The sequence below is a fragment of the Bos taurus genome, chromosome 23, assembly GCF_002263795.3.
Source record: "Bos taurus isolate L1 Dominette 01449 registration number 42190680 breed Hereford chromosome 23, ARS-UCD2.0, whole genome shotgun sequence".
In the NCBI taxonomy this organism is placed as follows: Eukaryota; Metazoa; Chordata; class Mammalia; order Artiodactyla; family Bovidae; genus Bos; species Bos taurus.
Window position 1 is genome coordinate 32,983,855 of NC_037350.1, and position 24,032 is coordinate 33,007,886.

General features: G+C 42.7%; 2 protein-coding genes across 8 annotated transcripts in view; both read left to right on the forward strand.

Annotated features, from left to right (window-relative positions):
- Window positions 1-14,481, forward strand: part of RIPOR2 (RHO family interacting cell polarization regulator 2) — a 211,576-nt gene extending 197,095 nt beyond the window's left edge. For 6 of the 7 annotated variants that reach the window (XM_059880414.1, XM_005223781.5, XM_010818489.4 and 3 more), the window contains 7 exons: window positions 3,273-3,408; window positions 4,654-4,815; window positions 5,752-5,910; window positions 6,861-7,066; window positions 8,810-8,893; window positions 12,189-12,279; window positions 12,533-14,481. In XM_059880414.1, coding sequence (XP_059736397.1) covers window positions 3,273-3,408; window positions 4,654-4,815; window positions 5,752-5,910; window positions 6,861-7,066; window positions 8,810-8,893; window positions 12,189-12,279; window positions 12,533-12,633 — 939 coding nt within the window. In that variant the 3' untranslated portion in view covers window positions 12,634-14,481. 7 annotated transcript variants of the gene reach the window in all.
- Window positions 14,482-14,563: 82 nt separating this feature from the next.
- ARMH2 (armadillo like helical domain containing 2) lies at window positions 14,564-21,315 on the forward strand. Its single transcript, XM_005223816.5, has 2 exons — window positions 14,564-18,620; window positions 20,802-21,315. The coding sequence occupies exons 1-2, from the start codon at window positions 18,359-18,361 to the stop codon at window positions 21,227-21,229; spliced, it is 690 nt and encodes a 229-aa protein (XP_005223873.1). The 5' UTR covers window positions 14,564-18,358; the 3' UTR covers window positions 21,230-21,315.
- The last annotated feature ends 2,717 nt before the right edge of the window (window positions 21,316-24,032 follow it).

Sequence of the window (24,032 nt, forward strand, 5' to 3'; positions counted from 1 at the left end):
TGAGCAACTTCACTTTCACTTTTCACTTTCATGCAATGGAGAAGGAAATGGCAACCAACTCCAGTGTTCTTGCCTGGAGAATCCCAGGGATGGGGGAGCCTGGTGGGCTGACGTCTATGGGGTCCGCACAGAGTCGGACACGACTGAAGCGACTTAGCAGCAGTAGCAGCAACAGCAATGAGAAAGACTGTTTTACAGGCATTATCCTCACCAGTTCATTTTCGTTCTGGGACACTCTGGGGCTCATTTTTCTTCTCATATCAGGCTGGTTTACCACTTAAGATTTTGCACAGTTGTTGCTGTTCACTCAGTCATGTCCAACTCTTTGCTACCCCATGGAGCATGCCAGGCTTCCCCATACTTCACTTTCTCCTAGAGTTTGCTCAAACTCATGTCCATTGAATCAGTGATGCCATCTAACCATCTCATCCTCTGTCACCCCCTTCTTTTCTTGCCCTCAGTCTTTCCCAGCATCAGGGTCTTTTCCAGTGAGTCGGCTGTTCGCATCAGGTGGCCAAAGTGTTAGAGCTTCGGCTTCAGCATTAGTTCTTCCAGTGAATATTCAGGGTTCATTTCCTTTAGGACTGACTGGTTCAATCTCCTTGCAGTCCAAGGGACTCTGAAGGGTCCTCTCCACCACCACAATTCAAAAGCATCAGTTCTTTGGTGCTCAGCCTTTTTCATGATCCCTCTCTCATATCCGTACACCACTACTGGAAAAACCATAGCTTTGACTAGATGGACATTTGTCGGCAAAGTAATGTCTCTGCTGTTTAATATGCTGTCTAGGTTTATCATAGCTTTTCTTCCAAGGAACAAGTGTCTTTTAATTTCATGGCTGCAGTCACCGTCTGCAGTGGAATAACTATTTTGACATTCTTTTGTTGCAACAAGGGTTTCAGCTGTCGAACAAAGCACTTTCCCCCAAGCATCTGCATGAATGCTTCCTCCTCTCCCAGTGGTTGGTCTTTTCCCAATCTTGTTCTTCTCTCACCTTGCCTCAGTGTGTGGGAATCAGAAACAGAAAGTGAAAGCAAATGTATAATGGTTGTAAGGGGCTGGGCCAGGCAGGAAGAGCACAAAAAGAGGAGAAATCATGCTTTTAAGAGCGTGTGTTCAATTGGAAGCCTGATGCAGGGTGGGGAGGAAGGACCCAGGGAGGCTGGGAATGGGTTAACATTGCTTTTTCAATAACACACTCATGATGAGATGTAGAAGAATCTGCTTCTCCATGAATAGAGAGCCTCAAAGCCGCCTCAGACACTCACGTGCTGTGGGAAGCTGGTAGGCCGTTATGACTCTTGCACTAGGTTGGCCAGTACCCCAGTGGATCTCTTTTGTTGAGTGTTTAATTTACAAGCCAGGTACTGACAGCCAGTCTGGCAGACGGTGCACATTTTTTCTGACCAAAATGAACAAGGATTGTTGTTGACTTACAGCTATTCTCTGTTCACCAAGCATTGGAATGAGATGGTGTTCACAGCCCTTTGTCCTTGGTGAGCCCGAGACTCTGCTGAGCAAACTCCCTATTCACCTTTCAGATGTAAAGCCATTACTTCGTGAGACATGGGAGAATTCTGTTCCATGAAGGGATGTATGTGTTCGCTCAAAGACTAATTGGCGTGCAAGAGTCAGTGCAGTGTTTCTCTCTACAGTAAGGCCATGGCTGTAACAAATTCAACTCTTCTGTGGGGAACAGCAATACTAGAAAAAACAAGAGGGAGTGGTCCCACCCAGACCGTTACTACCTGGTACATGGGACACTGCCCAACTCATGAATCGTTTAATAAAGCCAATTAGATCTTTAAAAAGAGAAAAGAAAAACAAAAGAGATAGACATAAAGGTGTAGAATAAAGGAGATGTAGAATAAAGTAGAAATCAAGGTAGAAACCTGATTTCTAATTCACAAGATGCTTGGATGGCATCACTGATTCAAAGGACATGCGTTTGAGCAAGCTCTGGGAGATGGTGAAAGCCAGGGAAGCCTGGTGTGCTGCAGTCCATGGGGTTGCAGAGTCGGACATGGCTGAGCAACTGAACGACAACAACCTGAATCAGTAAGCTTGCTTATTCACTTGGTATATAATTGCAGAGATAAAAATGGGTGTTCCATAAGAATTAATGTGAAGTCACTCAGTCGTGTCTGACTCTTTGCAACCCCATGGACTATAGCCTACCAGGCTCCTCTGTCCATGGGATTTTCCAGGCAATAGTACTGGAGTGGATTGCCATTTCCTTCTCCAAGGTATCTTCCCAACCCAGGGATCGACCCCGGGTCTCCCGCATGGTAGACAGACACTTTAACCATCTGAGCCAGCAGGGAAGTCCTCCATAAGAATTATAGTAGCTATAATTATGTTTAAAAAGAGCAGTTCTTTTCTACTCAATTTTTTTTTACATGAAAGGCATTTGTATATAATGGCTTGACTTCTGAATTTGAAAAATTCATTTTGCTTTAGAGCCCAAATGATTGAGACCATACAGGATGATGGTACAGGTCTGCATCCTGCAGCCATGCCTGCCAAGTGAAGGGGACAGAGACATAGAAAGGACTAGAACCTTCAGACAGTGACTGATTTCTGTCCTTTCTCCTCTCAGGTCCCTCTTTCTTCTCATGACCTGCACACAAATGAAATCACTTGCCATTAATGTGCTCTTGGACAGGTTGCTTAACCTCTCTCTACCTCAGTTTCCTCATCAGTTAACTGGAAAATCAAAAGTACCCACTTCTGGGTAGCCTCAGCTGGGTTGTTGTGCAAAATAACATGAGCTAATTCATGTATAAGGCCCAGACCAATGCCTGGTATGTAGGAAGCACTCATTAATGAGATAAACTTTTGTTGTAATTATGATTATTATACAACATGCTCTTAATTTTCAGCTTGAAAACAATGATATGAATCCAGGCCATGAAAAATAACTGCACTTGTAAAACAAACCTTTTCTCTGCTTCCACACCAATGGCAACCTAAATATGCTCTTCAAGTTTCAAAGAGGTCTTATGGATTGACAGTACGTACAGAAAGGCAACTTTATAATAACCTTGCAGCCCTACTACTGAGAAAACTCTAGAATTTGCCCAGGCATGAGAAAAGTTGAAAGCAACAAAAACATGTCTGATTTCATCAGATGTTGTAACCAGCCTGGAATAAGGAAGACTATACTGGAACAGAAAGGTGTATGAGTTTAACATCCCCTCTTCATTCAGAAGGATGAGGCTGAGCTCTAGTGACAATAATAATTGACCCAGTGGTTTTGTTTGTTTTATCAGCAAATTGTTCTTTCAAGCAAAACCCCATTTGTGGCCAGCAACCTCTTAGAGAAGCTTTCCAGGCAAATCCAGGTGATGGAGAAGCTCTCGGCCGTCAGCGATGAGAACATTGGAAACATCAGTTCTGTCATTGAAGGTGAGCCCCTGCAGTGACACCACCAGGTTCTTACAAACAGTAGCACCACGAGCCTTCCACCCGCCCCACCCCGCCCCAGTCCCCACCTGCATCTATTCATGGCTTTGTTAGGATGGCAGAGAAGCACTCTTGGGCTGTAGAGTACAGGAAGGTTGCCACATGAGTGTGTCATAATTAACATCATGCTTCAGCTTTTGGAGTCAAAGCAGCAGATGCCTAGCTTTTTCTAGGGGGCCTCCACCTCCAGGAGGCAGACTCTAGTGTATAGGCAGAACCCCTCCTCCTCTGCTGGTGTGGCTCCCCCTGGGGACAGGTGATCAGGATTGCCCCTGTGCAGTGGAGCTGGCCGAGACAACCCCCATAGCGGTTGATGGTCAAAGGCAAGATGCTCCCAAACCTACTGTGAAAGGCAGAAATACGAGGAGTCAAAGGCCTTCAAGAGAATCCCTGGTTCAGAGTTTTAAATAGAAAACTTGACACAGGAGAGATGCCTTTGAACTTGTGTGGTCTGGCTACAGGACTAGTTCCTAGAGACAAGGATTTGTGTCTTTTTTTCCCCGTCAGATAGTGGAAAGAGTGGGAAACCAGGATCTTCTGGATTATCTCCAACTAAGCTTGAAATTCCCTGTAGGTTCTTTCTATACGTTTCTGCCTCCTGCTTCTGGTCCTCCCAGGAGCAGGTGACCTTGACAGGTCTCTGAGAGATGTGAAAAGTGGCAGGACATTCAGGCTCCTGTCTGCTCCTCCTCCAGCCCCTCGGCTTGATCAGAGCCTCGAGTGAAATGCTGACTGTGGCACATGGCTCTTCAATCATTTCACTCGGAGAGCCAGCTGGGAAGGGTGAAAAACTCTCTCAGTCACCCTCTGCTCTGTCCCCCCGCTGCAGAAAATCTCCCGGGGTTTGATTCTCGGATCCTGTACAATTTTATTTGCTAAGTTACAGGAGATGAGGGGATTAGACTTTCTCCCAAGGGTAGGCCTGCTGTTTTCTATCACGGAAAGCAAACAGTTGGCTTTTGCCGCATTTTCTTTAGTGCCCAGGCTGGATGAGCTCCTCATCTCCACTTCTTTGCCCTCAGGACCACCTGCCAACAACAGGAGAATCCTGTAGTTCTGATTAAAAACTGGTCTTAAAAAAAAAAAGAAAGGCCCATGGTGATGCCTGCCCCACCCCACCCAGGTCCATCTCTGCATCTGCATCTGTTTCACTGAGTCGTGGGATGGGGGGTTGCTCTTCTATTCCAGCCATACCGGAATTTCACAAAAAGCTGTCTTTGCTGTCCTTCTGGACCAAATGCTGCACCCCGATTGGGGTCTACCACAGCTCTGCGGACAGAGTGATTAAGCAGCTAGAGGCCAGCTTTGCCAGAACCGTCAACAGAGACTACCCCGGGCTTGCAGACCCAGGTACAGGGCAACAGGAATGAGAAAAATATTTCCGTCTTTTGGGTTGAAAGTACTAAGCACTGGTGCAGTCCCCTCAAGACTCCCCGCCGCAGCTAGCCCAGAAGAGAGGCTTCCCCTCCAGAGAAAACATCATCTACTCAGAAAAAGCAAAGAAAGGAAAGACAGGGAACATGTTTTCGTTCCAAATATCAGCAGTGACTTTGAAAAGGACCGTATGTCTGTACTACTATTGACGAATGTATCCTTTTCTCATTAAAAAGTCACCAATACAGGAGTGTCAAATGGTATAACCACTTGGGAAAAACTGCTCGACAGTTTGTATAGAAACTGAATATGTATACTCCTATCCTATGATCCAGCAATTCCACTCCTAAATATGTCAAAAGAAATACGAGCTTATCCTCATTTTTTAAGAGGACATGTATAAGAAGGTTCAAAGCAGCCTTATTCACAGGAACCAAAAATGGAAACAATTCAAATGCCCATCAACAGGAGAAGGAATAAATGGTAATATTACACAGCAGTTTCAAAAAGGCTAAATTTACTGCTGCAAGCAATAATTTGGATGAACCTCACGTAATTTTTGAACAAAAGGAGCTAGATTCAAAAAGTACATACTATATAGGTTTATTTATATGAAGTTCAAAAACAGATAAAGCCAATGTACTGATAGAAGTTTGACTATTATTGATAGTTGTTAAAAGTTTGAGTCCCTATGGTTGGAGCATACTGGGAGGGGGCACAGGAGAACGTAATGGCATCCCAGTGATCTCTTGATCCAAATGATAGTTACATGGGTATATAGATATGCTGTACACTGAACTCCCTTTACAGACTTCACTCCTTCGTGTACCTCAATAGAAAGACGAATGAGGGATGAATGAATGATTGATTGTGTTTCTTAAAAACTGCTTCGTATCTTCCCCTTCCAAATAGTGTTTCACACCCTGGTGTCCCAAATCCTGGACCGAGCTGAGCCCCTGCTTCCCGCCAGCCTGTCCTCCGAAGTCATCACTGTTTTCCAGTATTACAGTTACTTTACGAGCCACGGCGTGAGTGACCTGGAGAGTTACCTGAACCAGCTGGCCAAGCAAGGTAGGACGTGTTCTTTGCTCACACTGTGGGGGGCTCAATCTGGGATAATTTTGGTCTCTTCAATCATAGTTTTCAACATCTGGGCTAAGATTTGTGTTTTAGACGGCTCCTGGACGTTTTTAACATGAGTGAGCCCTTTGACAATGAAACAGGGGTTTGCTGAGCATACCCTTTTCGCTCAACAGGGGTGTACCATTAACAGGAAGCTGATAAATGACTGAAGACCCTGCTGAAGTTTTTGTCTATCATTAATGTATTTGCCATTTGTAGGATTGAGCCTACAGGCAATGTTATTTTATAGTGCCTTTTTGGTGGCGCTTTCATAATACTAAGCAGAAGTGAGGTTCCAAAGAAGCCAATGGGGTGACACATTGGGAACGGAAGGAGGGAGAGACGAAAAAACAAATCTAAGGCTTCATCTTCAGGGATTGAAGAAAACACAGCAACACAGGGAGGAGCAGTGAAGCTTGCCATTGCCTTCTCGTGGGGCACTCCAATTATGAGGAAGAGAACCAGCTTCTGCCCTGAGTGAAAGCCTCTCCAGGAGTGGAGCCAGGCTGTGAGGGGCTGGTTTCTGGTTCCCAAGTTTGTGCTGTTTCTCCACCCACGCTTGACAATGGGCGGCAGGAGGGTGAGGCGAGAGGAACCAGGTGTGTTCTTGGGAGTAGGTAGGTTGGCGCAGTGCTAGTGGCGGAAATGCTTCTGACCCTGACCTGGGTTCGGGCTCGGTCCTTAAACCCCGAGACACCATGTTCAGCACGGTAATTGCCATCACAGGAAGAAAATCTTCCTCCACCATCACTAATTAGAAACATCGCCTTTCTCATATGCTAATTTTTCATATATTCTTGGGTCTTTTATTAAGTACATCCCTGAACCTTACTTGTATCTGTAATAAGCATGCTACTTTACCAACAGAAAGTGACTTCTGTTTTCTTCTCTCTCTCCAGTTTTGGTGGTTCAGACTCTGCAGTCACTGAGAGACGAGAAACTGCTCCAGGCCGTGAGTGACCTTGCCCCCGGCAGCTTCCCAGCCCCGCAGGAGGAAGTACTCAGGACGCTGGCTCTGCTCCTGACTGGGGAGGACAGTGGGGCTAGTGAGGCGGTGACGCTTTACTTGACAGCCGCCTCCAGAAGCGAGCATTTCAGGGAAAAGGTAGGGCATGAAATGATGGACGGCGAGGCAGAAGCTTGTTTAAGTTTATGCCATTTACTGTTAATATTGTGTCATCTCTTCCTTTGTAAAAATAATTTTCTTTCTCCTGTTTTTTAAAATTAAAAAGAAAAGCTGTGTGGCACATGGGCCTTCTCTAGTTGCAGTGCAGCAGACTCCTTTAGTTGTGGAGTACTGGCTCTGAGAGCTCTCAGGCTCGATCGTTGCAGCTCAGGGGCTTCTCTGGTTGCCCTGCTGCATGTGGGATCTTAGTTCCCCAAGCAGGGATTGAACCAACATCCCTGCATTGGAAGGCAGATTCTTAACCATTGGACCACCAGGGAAGTCCCTTTTCCTCTTATTACTGATATACGCTCTGTAAAATTATTTAAACTATAAAAATATACTGAAAATAGTTAAGGTCCTGTAAGTCCCAGAGAAAACTATTCATCACTTAGTGTACATTCCTTCAGATCTTTTCTATGTATATGCTAACATATATAATTATTTTTTCTTAAATGAGATCACACTATCTTATTTCACAAATGATTTTTTAAATGTAATGTATCATGGTTATTTTCTTTCCATGTCAGGACATATTGATCTACTTTATTCTATTTATACTTCAGTGGCATCTCAGTATATAAATATCCTGTTATTTTTGTATTGCATATTGATGAGCATTTGTGTAGTTTCCAACTCTGAAAAATATTATGATGAACATACATATGTGTGTTCACACACACACATGTTTTATGAATAGTTTGCAGTTATGTCATCAAACTATTGGGTCAAAGTGCTAGAATACTTTTTACTTTAAAAGCCATCCCTCCTGTTGCTAGGGAGGAGACAGTTTACCTCTCTCGGCTTCAATTCAACAGTCATCCAAGTGTAATAAGCATATGCAGTTCAAGTACTTTGGGGCCTAGTACAAGCAGGCCCTTTACAACCTGAGAGCCCTTTGCAACCTGAACAGTCATCCTAAAACCCACATCTCATCGACTTTCAGATCAGTTAAAGAAAATAAAAGTCGGCCCTTCTTGTCCTTGAGATGGGTCTGCTGTTGAACTCGGAGAAGAGTTTGCTGAAACTTTCTAAGGCATTATCTAATTATCTAAGTTAGTGTGTGGTGGGATGTACTCCTGGGAAGATATTCCATTCTAATACATTTTGGCCCGAGAACATGCACTTCATATTGTTCTTTCCTACAAAGTTCCAGTCTTTTAGGAGAGTTTGCTCAAAATGCTCTTCTGTGGGCCAAATACCCTCACCCACACTGAAAGAGCAAGACATAAGAGACCATGTATTTTGCAATGCCAGTCATAGAATAGAAGGTATGAATGAACTGGATAAAAAGATCAAGCTCTTTTAATCAATGTGAATTTTAATGGATTTTTTTTCCCCCTCTGAGGGTAGTGCAAAATGTCTCATTTTACCTGTAGCTTATCTCAAGGAGTAAAAATGATACATACGTCTGAAAAAAAAAGTGAAAGTTAGTCACACGGTCATGTCTGACTCTTTGCGATCCCATGAACTGTAGGCAGCCTGGCTCCTTTGTCCATGGAATTCTCCAGGCAAGAATACTGGAGTGGGTTGCCATTCCTTTCTCCAGGAGATCTTCCCAACCCAGGGATTGAACCTGGGTCTCCTGCATTGCAAGCAGATTCTTTACCAACTGAGCCCCTAGGGAAGCCTGAAAGTACAAACAAATCAAAATGTCTTCATGCGTCCTTCCTTCTCTTTCAGGCCCTGCTCTACTACTGTGAAGCCCTAACAAAGACTGACTTCCGGCTCCAGAAGGCAGCTTGCCTGGCCCTGAAAAGCCTGAAGGTAAGGCCCAGCCTTGGAGCCCCTGGCAGGTCAGCTTTGAGCTGACTTTGGCTTTGACACTAAGCCAGGTGCATAGACAGCTTTCTTTCCATATTTGGAAGTACCTGCTTTAGCAGCCTTTCTCCTCTCCTTTACCCTGTATATTAGTTGGGAAATCCTTTTTGTCTTCAAATAGTACCTAAATGTGACTTGGTTTTGTTAAAGTCAATACTTTTTGGAAAACAATTCCCTTTTTCAGTAGCTCACAGGAATCAATTTGCCTCAGGGCCACTATTAGAAAAGTGTCTTTCATGCCAAAAAAGAGATGACATGCTGATTTCATCAGTTTTTCTTGTGTACAGAAATACGGCAGAGATAAATAAAATTGGCAAAAAAGTACTAAAATCCAATGTGCCAATAAACTTTCAAATCCTTCCCTGGCAACTCTTTTACTAAGCAGCTTGTCCATCTTCATTGTATCAGAGGGCTGAGAATTGCCAGTGTTTTAAGGAGCTTGCCTTTTAGTAGTCAAGATTTAATGTCTGACTGACCTTAATCACAAAATATAAGATTAATCATCCTTGAGAACAGAATGAAAAGGCCACACCTTGAGGTCTGCTAAAATCTTGGATGTGTGCGGGGACCTGCAGACCTAATGGGACATGAAGAAAGGGATTAACACCTCAAAGGAAAAAGTTAATGACCTGTGAAGAAAAACACTTCTGGGAAAATTTGCCTTCCTTGTTACTGGGTCAAAAAATTACCTTGAGGTGGCCAGGCCCACAGTGGTTGCTGTGCATTTGGGTGCTGTCCTGTTAGTGACAGGTCAGTGATGATGGCTGCGACACAGAGTTAATGTAAAGTAAGACAGAAGGATACGTGATCGGCACCAGTTTTTGTGGATTTGCATGCTGTGAAGGTTTAAAAGCTACAGTTTTAAACTCCAGCGTGTCCACAGTCTGGGAGCAGCAATCCTCCCCACTACTTTAATCCCATGGATGGAGGAGCCTGGTGGGCTGCAGTCCATGGGGTCGCTAAGAGTCAGACACGACTGAGCGACTTCACTTTCACTTTTCACTTTCATGCACTGAAGAAGGAAATGGCAACCCACTCCAGTGTTCTTGCCTGGAGAATCCCAGGGACGGGGGAGCCTGACGGGCTGCCGTCTCTGGGGTCACACAGAGTCGGACACGACTGAAGCGACTTAGCAGCAGCAGCAGCACTCTTTCCTCCTAAAGCAAAGACCTCTTTCTAAACCACCCCCAGCCCCCCAGCTCTTGAAAGGGGCTCCAAATAGCATGATGTAAAAAACACAGCACAGACCCAACCAGTCAACTCTCGTTAACGTGTCAAGAGAAAAAAAATATTTTTTTAAATGAATGGCAGCAAACAGACATCCGACATATTTCTTTCTTAGTACCATACTGGAAACAAGCTTGAGAAGTCAGGGTTCTCAAATGCAGTTGTAGTTCCCCCATCTGTCTCACTGGGCCACACGAACCCAAAGAAACACCCGTGCTTGCTTCTGTTTGTTGTCTTCCGGTGCCCAGCACCACCAGGGCCACTCCATAAGCCTCACTTTCTGCCAAGAAAGAAAACCATATAATGTGTTATTTGTTATCAACTCTTCAAAATCACTGGAAGAGCATTTTATTCATAGCTGCTGCTGCTGCTGCTAAGGCGCTTCAGTCGTGTCCGACTCTGTGCGATCCCATAGACGGCAGCCCACCAGGCTCCCCCGTCCCTGGGATTCTCCAGGCAAGAACACTGGAGTGGGTTGCCATTTCCTTCTCCAATGCATGAAAGTGAAAAGTGAAAGTGAAGTCGCTCAGTCGCATCCGACTCTTAGCGACCCCGTGGACTGCAGCCTACCAGGCTCCTCCATCCATGGGATTTTCCAGGCAAGAGTACTGGAGTGGGGTGCCACTGCCTTCTCCTTATTCACAGCAGGCCCTCTCTTATCTATGGCCTTCAACACCGGCGCTCATGGGCACTCTGGTGGGCTCTCTTCTCCTTCCATGTGTCCTCCCTGCCATGGTCATGCCTATGCTAACAACTCCGCATGTTTCCAGTCCATGTCATCCCTTCCATCTCTGATCCAGCTTGCTCTGAGGTATCTTCTCTAGGAAGTCTCAGACTCCACCCATCTCACCCCTACTTCTTGTCTCTGGTGTATGAGTGGATTGTTCAACTTCTTCGCAGGAGCTCAGGCCAGAAACCTAGGAGCCATCAGTGACCTGCCCTTGCCCTCAGCCTCCACCTCCAGCCAGCCTCCTCATCCTGCACATCCCACTTCCTTGGTAGTGGGAATCTGTCTCCTCTTCATCTGCATTCTATTCACATGTTCCAGCCACGTTCCCACCAGTTTCTCTGCCTCCCTGTAGTTCATCCTCTCCTCTGTAGTTAGAAAGCTCAGAATTAAAAAACAAGTCCTATTTAAACCTCTTACATGACTTTCCATGATCTTAGAATGATATCCGAAACTGTTAATATGGCTTATAAGCCTCCCCTTGATTTGGGCCCTGTATTTCCTTCTCCACACCCCCAAACACTACGTACACAGACACACACACACACACACACACACATCTTTACCACATGCCCAAACTTGACCAACTCCTCTAAGCCACACTTCCTCCAGGAAGACTTCCCTGATCAGACCACTCTGCATCTCCCAGTCACGTTTAGCCCCAGCACCCTGACTCAGCCTGTCACCCATCATAATAATTAGTTAACTTATTTCACCATCTGTTTTTCCACCGGACTGTAAATTCTTAAGGGTCAGGACCATGTCATGTTCATGGCTGAGTCTCCCAGGCCCTGTGAACCGCCTGGTTCACAGAGTGCTCAGTAAATGTTTGTGGAAGAAACAAATAGACGAATTCCCATCCTTGACCTTTACTTGTCTCTATTTTAATATATAAACTAAAATTAGGAATTCTTAAATTAGAACAGTTTTGGAAGGAATGAGATACAGCAAAAAGAAGTAGGCGAAGTGGATTCTATTCTGGAAAATCGGACTGGTCATTTCCTTCTCTCGGCCTGTAGTCCGCTGTGAAATGAGGAGCTTCCCTGGTCATCAGCGTTCCCACAAACGCACATCCTGAGCTCCATCCAGGAGGTTCTAATCTGATGTGTCCGAGTAGCATCAGGAATCTGTACTTTTATAAGAGCTCCCAGAGTGATCCTGATACTCAGCTGGGTTTGGGAAGACCTGGGTGGTTTTTTAAGTCCCCACCAGCTGTGAAAATGCTAAGTCTCATATAGTCCCACACCTAAATGTCAGAACACTGTTTTAACTCTTTTCTCCTTGTAGGCTACTGAAAGCATTAAAATGCTCGTGACATTGTGTCAGTCTGATACTGAAGAAATCAGAAATGTGGCCTCAGAAACTCTCTTATCTCTTGGTGAGCTTTTTGCTTTTGTTTTTTTGTAACACGATTGCTTATTTCTGACACAAAGGTAATGGTAAGAAGTTTCATGTGCCTTGTTTGAGCAGGTTTTCTCCTATAGGCTATCTGCTCAACCACTTACACACACACACACATACAGTATGAGGGACTGATCATTTAATACCAACTGGTATTAATTTATTATTCTGAGTGATGAATAAAAATGTTAAGTTCAAACTGGTATTTATTTTTGGTGTTCTGTATCCAGGAGAAGATGGGCGGCTGGCATATGAACAGTTGGACAAATTTCCTCGAGACTGTGTAAAAGTTGGAGGTCGTCTTGCAAGTGAAGTTGCCACGGCCTTTTAATTACGAGCTGACTCTAACAGCTGTCTTAATAAATGGCCCTGTTAATCAAGATGGTGCTGTGACTTAGCTGGAAGCTGTTGAGGTTGTCTGAAAATTTAAAATGTTTTAGAAGGAATCCAAAGTCCAGTTTCACAGTGCTTATCTACTTTTCCTTTGGCCAATAGAATAGGGCTATGTATATTTCAGTAGATTACATCATTGACTGCAGCTGACAAAACTTAGTAGAAGAGTCTGTCTTATCTAGTACGTATGGAATTTTAAAACAGCCATCTTTGTACTTTTTTGGAAGTTCTTCTATAAGCTTGAAATAGTCACACGATACTTTGATAAATATCCTATGCCTTGCAGTTTTTCCTCTATTGTGTTCTCAGGGTTGAGTGGCCCCTTTAGGTACCTAATTTTACCTTAAATGCAAAGCAAAAAAAAATAAAAGGATTTCTTCAAATACAAGTTTGCCTGCAGAACCTGGTAAAAGAACACATTATAAGATTTTTTATTTTCATTTTTTCAAGCTGCCACAATTTCTTTTGTTTCTCTATTGTGAAAAATCCAAAAGCATGTTTCCAGTATGTAAAAAAAAGATGAATTAAAAAAAAAAAAAGATGGGTAGATCATTAAAAATTACCTTATTAAGATTATACCATACTCATTTTTAAGAAGATACTCAAAACTTAAGCTTTTTTTTTTTTAATAAGAGCCATTTTTAAAATGATACTTTTTATAATAGAAGTATTTAGCTGCTAAGGCAGATCAAAACCAGAAGTTTTCAGAAAGTTATGATGCTCCTTGAAGAAGAAGAACATAGAAGTTGGAGGAATCCTAATGGGGTAAAAGGGGCTTCCCTGGAGGCTCATGGTCAAGAATGTGCCTGTCAAGGCAGGAGATGCATGTTCATCCCTGGGTTGGGAAGATCCCCTGGAGAAGGAAATGGCAACCCGTTCTACTATTCTTGCCTGGGAAACCCCATGGTCAGAGGAGCCTGGCAGGCTACGGTCCATGGGGTCGAAGAGTCAGACACGACTTGGTGACTAAATGACAACAGTGAGGTGAAAACAGAGGATCAATAACAGTGGTCTTTGCTTTTATAGAAAGTACTATAAGGTAAGGAAGAAGAATGCCCTGAATGGTTACTGCCCTAGAGAAATCATTCATCACTGGATAAGAACCCTTGGCCAAATAGTTAAAACAGCTCCTGTCATTGCTTTCATATCAGGGTAGTAAGTCCTTTAAATAAAATACAAGTCTGTTTAGTAGCTCTTATTAAATAACTTTTCTTCCTCTTAAGAGTATATAAGGTGGGATATGCCAAGATATCAAAATAATATGTGTGAGTGTAATTTAAACTGTGAAATATCTACTATTCTCTGAATGTGCTTGTATAATCATTTAGATGTTATTTGAAATATTTACATTTTAGCAAGACCTTCAAAAACAATTCTTATTTCGTTTAAAGTGTAAATTGTTTATCAGACTTCCTGGTAGGTAAGTTCTTTCAACTGTGAAGTTATAATGTATATATAAATTTGTAAATTTATAAATATTATATATATATGCATATCTTCCCTTTTAAAGGTACATTGTACAGCCTACGGTTAGTATGTATAGTCTGTAGTCCCTGTCAAATGGTTGAAGTGATTTTTTTAAATAGTCAAATCACAAATGTCACAGAATTGTTTTGTTGTTTGGGTTTTTTATTTTTTTGAGTATTGCATGAATAATTCTATACCTTTTGTATTCACTTCTGCATTTTGTTTTTGGTCAAAAGGGGTGCTTTTAGTTTTGTGGCATTTCCATTCATCATTGTTTCAATCATGTAAGTTAAAAATAAAAATTATTTTTGAATTACTAGTTTCGTGTTCAGAGTCTGCAGTATTTTTTCACATGTTCTTGTTGAGTTGGTATTTACACAACCCACTACACTTGATTCTCAACTTGAATTTATTCTTGTCTTGAAATTCCTTCATCCATACATGAGAATGATATTTACTTCTCACATTTGTTGTAATGCTAATTGGAGGAAAAACAGAGCTACATTTTATCTGATTCTTTCATCTGGAACACATTCCTGTCCCGCCCCATTTTGTCTAAGTTGCTATTGGTATATTTTAAATTTATGTATTTATTTTTTGGCTGTGCTGGTCTCGTTGCTGCGAGACATAAAAATTCTGCCCTCACAGGGCTCATATCCTGGAAAAAGAAGACAATAAGACAGAGAAAAGGAGGGAACTCCCTGGCTGCCCAGTGGTTAGCACTCCGCCTCTCCACTGCCCGGAGCCCAGAACTAAGATCCCACAAGCCTTGCATTGTGGCCAAAAAAAAAAAAAAAGACGGAGAAAAGGAATGTAATTGCCCAAGGCCAAGGCTGGGGATGGGAAATGGGATAGGGCAAAGATCAGCGTGGTCAGGGAAGGCCTAAGAGAAAATGACTTTCGAGGATCATCTGAGGAACTGACAGGTGAGTCATGTGGATGTGTGGATACCCCTGGGAAGAACACTCCAGGCAGATACAACGGTAAATGCGAAGGCCTTAAAAAGGGACCGTGCTTGATGTTTTAGATTTTCTAGTAGCCACATGAAGTAACAAGAACAGGGGAAGCTGATTCTAATAATATGTTTTACTTAACCTAATATATCCAAAATCTTTCAACTTGTAATCAATATAAAAGTTATTAATAAAATATTTTGCATTCTTTTTCTCATACTTTGAAATAGAGTATATACTTTACAATTACAGCACATCACAATTCAGATGGGTCACATTTCGGGTACTCTGTAGCCATATGTGGCTAGTGGCTACCATATTGGATAATGCAGGCTCTGTGTTTCCTCAGTTGTCCCAGTCGTAGCCTTTATAGAATATACACACATACACATATGCTCACGCACATACATGCACATACATGGATACATGTTTGCAACCATGGGTTCCAACCATGGCTTCCATGTTTAATTGTCATGCCTCTTCAGGTTCTTTTTTAATTGATTTACACTGTTGTGTAGCTTCTGAATCAGAGCAAAGTGACTCATATAGATATAAAAGTATTCTTTTTTAAATTCTTTCCCATTATGGTTTATTATAAGATATTGTAGTTCCCAATACTGTATAGTAGGACTGTGTGGTTTATCTATTACATGTATTTATAATAGTTTTTATCTGCTAATCCCAAATTCCTAACTTATCCCTCTCCTAACTCTCCCTTTGATAACCATAGTTAGTTTGTTTTCTATGTCTGTGAGCCTGCTTCTGTTTTGTAAATAAGTTCATTTGTATCATATTTTAGATTCCACATATAAGTGCTATCATATGATATTTGTCTTTCTCTGTAAGACTTACTTTACTTAGTATGATAATCTCTTTGTCCATTCATGTTGTTGCAAATGGCATTATTTCACTCTTTTTGTAGCTGAGTAGTATTCCATTCAGAGAAGGCAATGGCACCCCACTCCAGTACTCTTGCCTGGAAAATCCCATGGACAGAGGAGCCTGGTGGGCTGCAGTCCATGGGGTCTCGAAGAGTCGAACACGACTGAGCGACTTCACTTTCACTTTTCACTTTCATGCATTGGAGAAGGAAATGGCAACCCACTCCAGTGTTCTTGCCTGGAGAATCCCAGGGACGGGGGAGCCTGGTGGGCTGCTGTCTATGGGGTCGCACAGAGTCGAACACGACTGGAGCGACTTAGCAGCAGCAGCAGCAGTATTCCATTATATATGTACTTCATCTTCTTTATCCATTCATTTGTAGATGAATATTGAGGTTGATTTCATGTGTTGGTTATTGCAAATAGTGCTGCTATGAATATTGGGGTGTATATATCTTTTCAAATTAGTTTTCTCCAGATACATGGCTAGAAGGGAGATTGCTGGATCCTATGGTGACCCTCCTCTTTAGGTTCTTTTAGTCTGGAACAGTTGTGCCCCTACCCTTTAAACTTCCCAACCTTACAATATTTGAAGAATACAGACAAGTACATTTTGTAGAATGTCCCAGATTTGGACAGGCATCCAAATTTCTACCTCGAAAGTACAGCCAGTAGGATCTGTTGGTAAATTGGAACTGAGATATGAAACAGACAAAAGCCAAGGGTGGATCCAAAAATTTCGGTCTGAAAAACTGGAAAGATGGGATGCCATCTTCCAAGACAGGGAAACTGAGAAGCAGCAGGTTTGGAGAGAAAGACCAAGACTTCTGCTTTGAGGGTCTGTTAAGTCGGGGAAGCCTCTTAGGCATGGAAATGGAGAGACCATCTTGGTGATTGAAAATACTTGTGTTTAGAGTACAGGTGAGAAATCCAGTTTAAAAAAAAAAATTGGGAGTCTTCAGCATGTGAATGGTTTATTTCATCTGGTTTATTTCATCTAGGAAGTATAGATAAAAAAACAAGAGGAGGTACAAGGACTGAGCCTCAGGACACTCCAGTATTCAGAGGTCATAAAGAAGAGGGGGAGACAGCAAAGGAAAAGGAAGATGGCCCGTGGGGAAAAGTTAAAGGAATATGACATCTTAGAAACCAAGTGAGAAAAGTGTTCCGAGGAGCAATGAGTGACAAATGCTGAGGACTGAGGATTGAATTCAGCAGAGGGAAGGTCCCCAGTGACCCTGATGAGCAACTTCAGTGGAGCTACAGGGTTGAAATCCAGTTTGGAGTACATGTAAGAGAAGTTCAAAGAATGTTCAAAGGGCAAGTATGGCAGCTCTTTGAAGAGTTTTTGTATAAGGAGGAGCAGAAAAATGAATAACCAGTGGAAGAGGCTGTATGTAGTCAAGAGAGTTGTTTCATTTTTTTTTAAATGAGAAAAGTACAGCATGCTTGTTGATGATGCAAAGGTCCCAGTTGAGATGGAAAAATTGAGATGCAAAAGAAGGATTGTGAGCAATCTCCTTGAATGGAGTGAGGAGGATTGGTTGAAATCTGCATAAACGGAGGGAGCGTAACAGGAGGAAAGCAAGAGGATATGGACACACACAGGTCAGAGGGTGGATATGATGGCGAGAACTGATGTAAGTCCCCTTTTGGGGGGGCTGCCCTGGGTTTTGTTGCTGCACGGTCTTTCTCTAGTTGTGGTGCGCAGGCTTCTCGTCCTTGCGACTCCTGGTCTTGGGCTCAGTAGTTGTAGCATGTGGGGTAGTTGCCGCAGGGCATGTGGAATCTTCCCGGACCAGGGATGGAACCTGTGTCCCCTGCGTGGGCAGGCAGATTCTTAACCACTGGACGACCAGGGAAGTCCTGGAAGTTCTTTTTTGACTGCTTCTATTTTCTCAGCAAAATAGGATCAACATAGAAAATCTGTGATGTAGAGAAAAACTCTATGTAGCAAGTAAGCAAAATTGGCATAATACTATGAAAGATGAGTGGAAAGTTTGACACGTTGGAACAGTCAAAGCAGAATGAGCAAGTTCCTAATAGACATCACCTACACAGGGCACAAAGACAGGACCTCACTGAGTGTGTGTTAGGGGGAACCAGTTTGGCTTGAGGTGAGATTCTGTGCACCAGAGAAGCGAATGTAAGCTTGGTTTAGCGCAAAGTGCAGAAGGCCTCAACGCCAGGCTGAAGAAAGAAGTTCAGCATACATGTCTGCCCCCACCTGCCCCCAACCCCCGGCCCTGGATTTGTGTATTTAATTCCACGGTGTTGCTAAGTGATGAGTTCCAGAGTTCTTGACTGTTCACTCCTGTTCCTGCCAGGGACGTGACTGGGGCGCCCTTGGCCTTTTCACACAATGGCAAAGACGCAGGCTTATTTTGTGCAGTTTTGGCCTCAGGTTCTTCAGTGCTTCGCGGGGCTATATCACCGCCTCCAGAAATGCTGGAGTGTCGTTAAGGGCTTCTGCAGTAACAACGAGGAAGAATACATCCCTCCAGCTGAGAGTATTTTTCATAAAGAAAAAATTCTGACGCTTGGCAATATTTTGACGGATAATTCTCTAGCCCTTGAACAGAGAGCTCAAGCTGCCTATAGAATCGGACTGCTGGCCTTTACAGGTACTGATTGAACCAGCGGTACTGATGGAGGTGTTCCACAGCCTTTCTGCCTGTACTAGCACTGTCAGTGAGGCTCCTAGCACTCATCTTAAGGGTCCGATAACATTTCCTTTGCCTAAATTATTAGCCTTTCATCTTTGTACCACCAGATGATTACTAATTACTTTCTCCTCAAGGATCTCCCATCTGAGCTACTAGCTTCCCTAGTAGCTCAGATGGTAAAGCATCTGTCTGCAATGCAGGAGACTCAGGTTTGATCCCTGGGTTGGGAAGATCCCCTGGAGAAAGAAATAGCAACTCACTCCAGTATCCTTGCCTGGAAAATCCCATGGACAGAAGAGCCTGGCAGGCTGAACAGTCCATGGTGTCACAAAGAGTCGGACACGACTGAGCAACTAACACACAAGGCTCTCATGTTTTAAAAGAATGTGTCCATCAGATATGACTAATTAGGTACTTTCTAATTTTTATTCATTAAAATTATATACACACATATACACTGAAATTGCCTATAAATTTTTTTAATATCATAAAAAAAATCAAAGACTATTCTGAATTGATTTGTCAATCCTTTTACAGGGAAAAACTACTTAATATTTTATATTTTATCTTGCAAAAAATGCATTACACAGGCAATAGTTTAGAAAAATCAGAACTTTGGGCTCTTAAAACACTTATTAATACCAGGAAAGTCAATAGGTGCATTAGTGAAAAACAGCTATTAATGTACACTTGGCTAGAAAATTAAGTGGTAAGGGTTGAAATTATATTTAAGGGCCCTTGTGGCTCAGATGGTAAAGAATCTGCTTGCAATGCAGGAGACCTGGGTTCTATCCCTGGGTTGGGAAGATCTAGAGAAGGGAATGGCAACCCACTCATTTTCTTGCCTGAAGAATCCCATGGACAGAGGAGCCTAGTGTGCTACAGTCCATGGGGTAGCAAAGAGTCGGACACAACTGAGCAACTAACACAAACCATTTAAAGACACACTGTTCTGTCAAATCCAAACTCTCTTCACTTTTTTTTTCTAATAAATGTCAGGATGTGTAAAAAAAATTTATAGACAGCCCTCAATAACACATCTCCTAATTAGAAGCTGTTGTTGATAGCTGTTAGTGTCATTGGTAGATTATTTTTTAAATGGGAAAATGAATTATTTTGATGCCGTTTGATAGACTACTTCCACAGAATGGTGTCCATGAGAGAAAACATTTACTGTTTACAAAGATCAATGGGTCCTAAGGTGCTAGAATGATTAAGAACCATTAGCACAGGACCAGAGAGAAGACAGAAACTCAGGAGACTACCCATGTGCAGGAGGATAAATCGTAACCACTAATGAGGCAGGCTCAGTTCACTACAGAGCTGTGGTCAGAATTGGGGGTTAAGAGTTAGCTAATTATAAAGGGATCAGCATCCTTTAATTACATGTGGGGAACCACAAAAAGGGCTCATGCCAGCTTTTCACTAACACTTTACATCAGAGAATATTCTTAAAACCATGAAACTGTGGTAGTACAAATAAGAGAAATCCAAGCCAGGTCAAAACTCCAGTGGCTAGAATCCAGACCACTGTGCCAGCTGCTCCTCACCATCTAAACTGTCTTCATCAGGGCCTTCTTATCTATGACCTTCTCAGAGTTCAAGATTTGAACTAGGAAGATCTGGGGTTCGGGTATAGGATGGGAGTGGAGTCAAGGACCAGGTTGGCCCCAGATCTGCAAGAGCCGGGCTGAGAAACGCGTTAAGGAGAACAGAACAATGATGGACAGCTTGGGAAAAACCTCTCTTGCCACTTAGACCCTGACCTTGCAGCTCAGCCTGTTGGTTTTTCCTTTGTTTGCGCTAATGTTCTGGTACTTCTTCAAGCACTGAAGACCGAGACTTGGGAATGAAACCGTGAGGGAGATCTGCAAGGTGAACACAGCCAGGCTTTATTCATCTTGCAATACTGACAGGTGCCAATGAAGCGACCAGGGAAGAGCTCTGAGCAGGCAGGGACCTCCCAGTGCTCTTCATGTAACCCCACGCTGATCAACGTACACGTTCTCAACTTCAGAGCAGCACGTGGAGTTTGGGGTGGTGGGGGAGAGGAGAACTGAGTGTAACACAGGAGCACTCATGTTACTAGCTACTAGACATATCAAATACTTCTGGAAATGCAAATGCTTTGTTTTACAGGAGGACCCACTGCTGGAAATTTTGCAGCTGAGTACATGAAAGAAGTAGCTCACTTGTTGCAAAATTACGAGATGGTACCAAAAATAAAGATCCTGCTGCTCCAAAGTGTCGCATCTTGGTGTTACTTAAACCCTGTCAACCAGAGAAGAGCCAAACATTTGCAGTTTATTCCTATTCTCATTGATCTTTTTAATGACACATCTGAGTCTACTATGACAAGTGAAACAAACAGCAGCCTCCTGGTTAAATTCTGGGGTTGCTATGTTCTCTCTGTCATGACATGCAATAACTTGCCTTGTATGCAGGAGCTTAAACACTGCAGTTCTCTGAAATATCACTTGCAAATACTGGCCAGTGAGAATTGGTCTGGATGGCCTGAGAATTTTGCAGAGGTGCTATATTTCCTCATTGGTTTTCACAGGCATTAATTTCTCTAAATCCACCTACCTGATGCCACTGCCTGCACCCCACTGTATTACCCTGGAAAACTGAAATAAATAACAAGAGCTGGTAACGTTATTCTTCAGCGTTTTCTTTTAGGTGGTTGAAAAACTGTATATTCATTTTCAACATTACTGTGATTAACCAAACTTATGAAAAGTGCCCCTGTTGAAATAACCTCATAAAAATTAAGTTTATAAAATGAGAATACACTGGAAGATACATTACCTATGTAACTGTTAGAAGCAGTGGTGTGTTTGGTGGGTGTGGTTATTAATGACATTTAGCTAAGGCACCCAGAAATGCCAAACCCAAACCCAACTCACAGCCACAACAGATGCTCCAGTGGATGTAGATGGATGCTGTTGATCTGTAGTGGATGCTGTCGCCCTACTCGCACGCATCCTTGCGTTGTTTCAGTGCCTGCCTTTAAGGTGCCACATCCTTGGCTGAGGCCATGTTTGGCTTTCAGACATGATCTTACTGCACATCAGGCTGACCAGTTCAGGGGAACTCACACTTCATGGGAGCAGTGCTCACCTCCATTGATCCAGCTCTGGAAAGAGATGGAGTATTATGTGTACAGACACCCAAAGTACAGCCTAAAGCTCGCCTCTTGGATTTTCACCATCCGTATTTTGTTAGAAAATATGTAAAAGAAAACTTGCACTTCCGTACTGTCCAGCCTCATCAAAGGCTTTGTTACAAAAAATATTTATGAAAAAGCGCTTAAAGGATTTGTAGCTTTTTGCATCTCTGCTGCTGCTGCTGCTAAGTCGCTTCAGTCGTGTCCAACTCTGTGCGACTCCATAGACGGCAGCCCACGAGGTTCCTGTCCCTGGGATTCTCCAGGCAAGAACACTGGAGTGGGTTGCCATTTCCTTCTCCAATGCATGAAAGTGAAAAGTGAAAGTGAAGTCACTCGTCGCGTCTGACTCCTAGCGACCCCATGGACTGCAGCCTACCAGGCTCCTCCGTCCATGGCATTCCAGGCAAGAGTACTGGAGTGCGTTACCATTGCCTTCTCCGTTTGTGTCTCTAACCACCCTAATATTTGACTCTAGCTTAAACTGGAGCCATCAAGAGACTGAACTGAATACTTTCGTCTTTCAGACATGCCTTGACTAAACTCAGTGTCATGCTTCCACCTTTCACTGAGGGGCCTGGACAAAGTGTAGGTCCGTGATCTTTATTACAGGAATGTTGTTAGGAATGCTATTCACATCATGTGGATTCATGAGGTTCCCTGGGGAAACTGTCTCAAAACTTGAAACAGGAAAAGCTGTGTTCTGCTGCTGAGTCACTGAACCTTTTCATCCTTTGTGGACTTTGTGAATTGTGTAACTCAGTTTCTCAAACTAGAACTCAGTTTATAGGGTTGGAAATCAGAAGCCCCATTTAGAAACTGCGTCACAGAAATTACGTTTTCCAAATGCTTTTGTAATTCAGAGTCAAATAATGCTGGGTCTCTGAGAAAAACAGGTTCAGATTTGGGCCTTGAGGCATTTTTATGCTAAGCTGTGATTTTACGCTGGCTTACCAAAATTGTAACAAATGGTTTTTTCTCTTTGTTGTCCCTTGTAAGGATTCTCTTAGAAGCAAATGCTAGATAGCAATTCGAGCACAAGGGCCTTATTTGCTAATCTTTATAAAGGACTTATGCTTTCATTTCCCTCAGGTAAGAGTAGAATGGCCGGATCATATAGAATGTATATGATTAATTTTTAAGGACCTGTTGCACAGTTCAACAGCACCTGTGGCATTTAAGATTGCCACCAGCACTGCCAGAGTCCCAATTGTTTCATATCCTTAACTCTCGGTACTGTGAAGTTTTATTCACACGTGAGCCATTCTGATGCACGCGTGACACTATCTCACTGCAGTTTCACTCGCACGTCCCTGGTGACTAATAACGCCATCTCTCCGCATGCTTGCTTGCCATCTGTACATATGCTCTCCAAGGGGCCAACCTTTCCTCCACTTAAAGAAAAGGTGGTCTATCTACTTAATGAGTTTTAAGTTCTTTATAGATAGAAATCTTTTGTTGGGTATGTTTTACAAGTATTTTTTTCCAGTCTGTGGCTTGTCTTTGCATTCAAAAATTTCAAAGAGAAATTTTTGATTTTTATGCAACCTGACTTATTGTATAATTAGTGATGTGTCCTTTTGGAGAAATCTTTACCAAATCTGCGATCACTAAAATTTCCTACTTTCTTCTAGAAGATTAACAGTTTTAGCTCTGACATTAAATTTTAAAATCCTCAGTTCCCTCCTCTTTTGCTCCCTGCTACCAAATCCTAGCAATCCATTTTTGACATTTTCCAGAAATACTATTTGCCAAGTCATCCTATTCTACTTAGCTCTCCTCTTTACCACTCATTCTAAACTCCTGAGTCCCCTCTCCCTCTAATCAAGAATATCCTTAATTCTTTTTAAAAATTATTTTTATTGTGGTAAAAAAACAATGAAAAATTTATCTATTCTTCCTCAATTCTCTCTTTGGGCTAATAGACCAAATCTAAAATATATAGAGCTGCACTAATACAGCAGCCACTGACCTCACATGGCTCTTTAAAATATAAATTAAAATTAAATTAAAATGTTAGTTCCTCATTCATATAGCCATATTTGGTACTCAAGGCTACCTGGGTATTATACTGGACAACTCAGTTCCAGCATCCCAGAAAACTTTATTGGACAATGTTGCTATAGGTTAATAAGTTTCCATTATTTAAAATTTTTAGTCCTCACAAACACAGGGGTGGAATTTGCCTCAATATTAGAGATTAG

What these genes read in the sequence shown, in the direction of transcription:
- ARMH2 (XM_005223816.5), top strand. Translation starts at nt 18,359, where the DNA reads ATGGCAAAGACGCAGGCTTATTTTGTGCAGTTTTGGCCTCAGGTTCTT. An exon ending in CGGACTGCTGGCCTTTACAG is followed by an intron (nt 18,621 to 20,801) that starts GTACTGATTGAA and finishes TTTGTTTTACAG; the next exon opens with GAGGACCCACTGCTGGAAAT.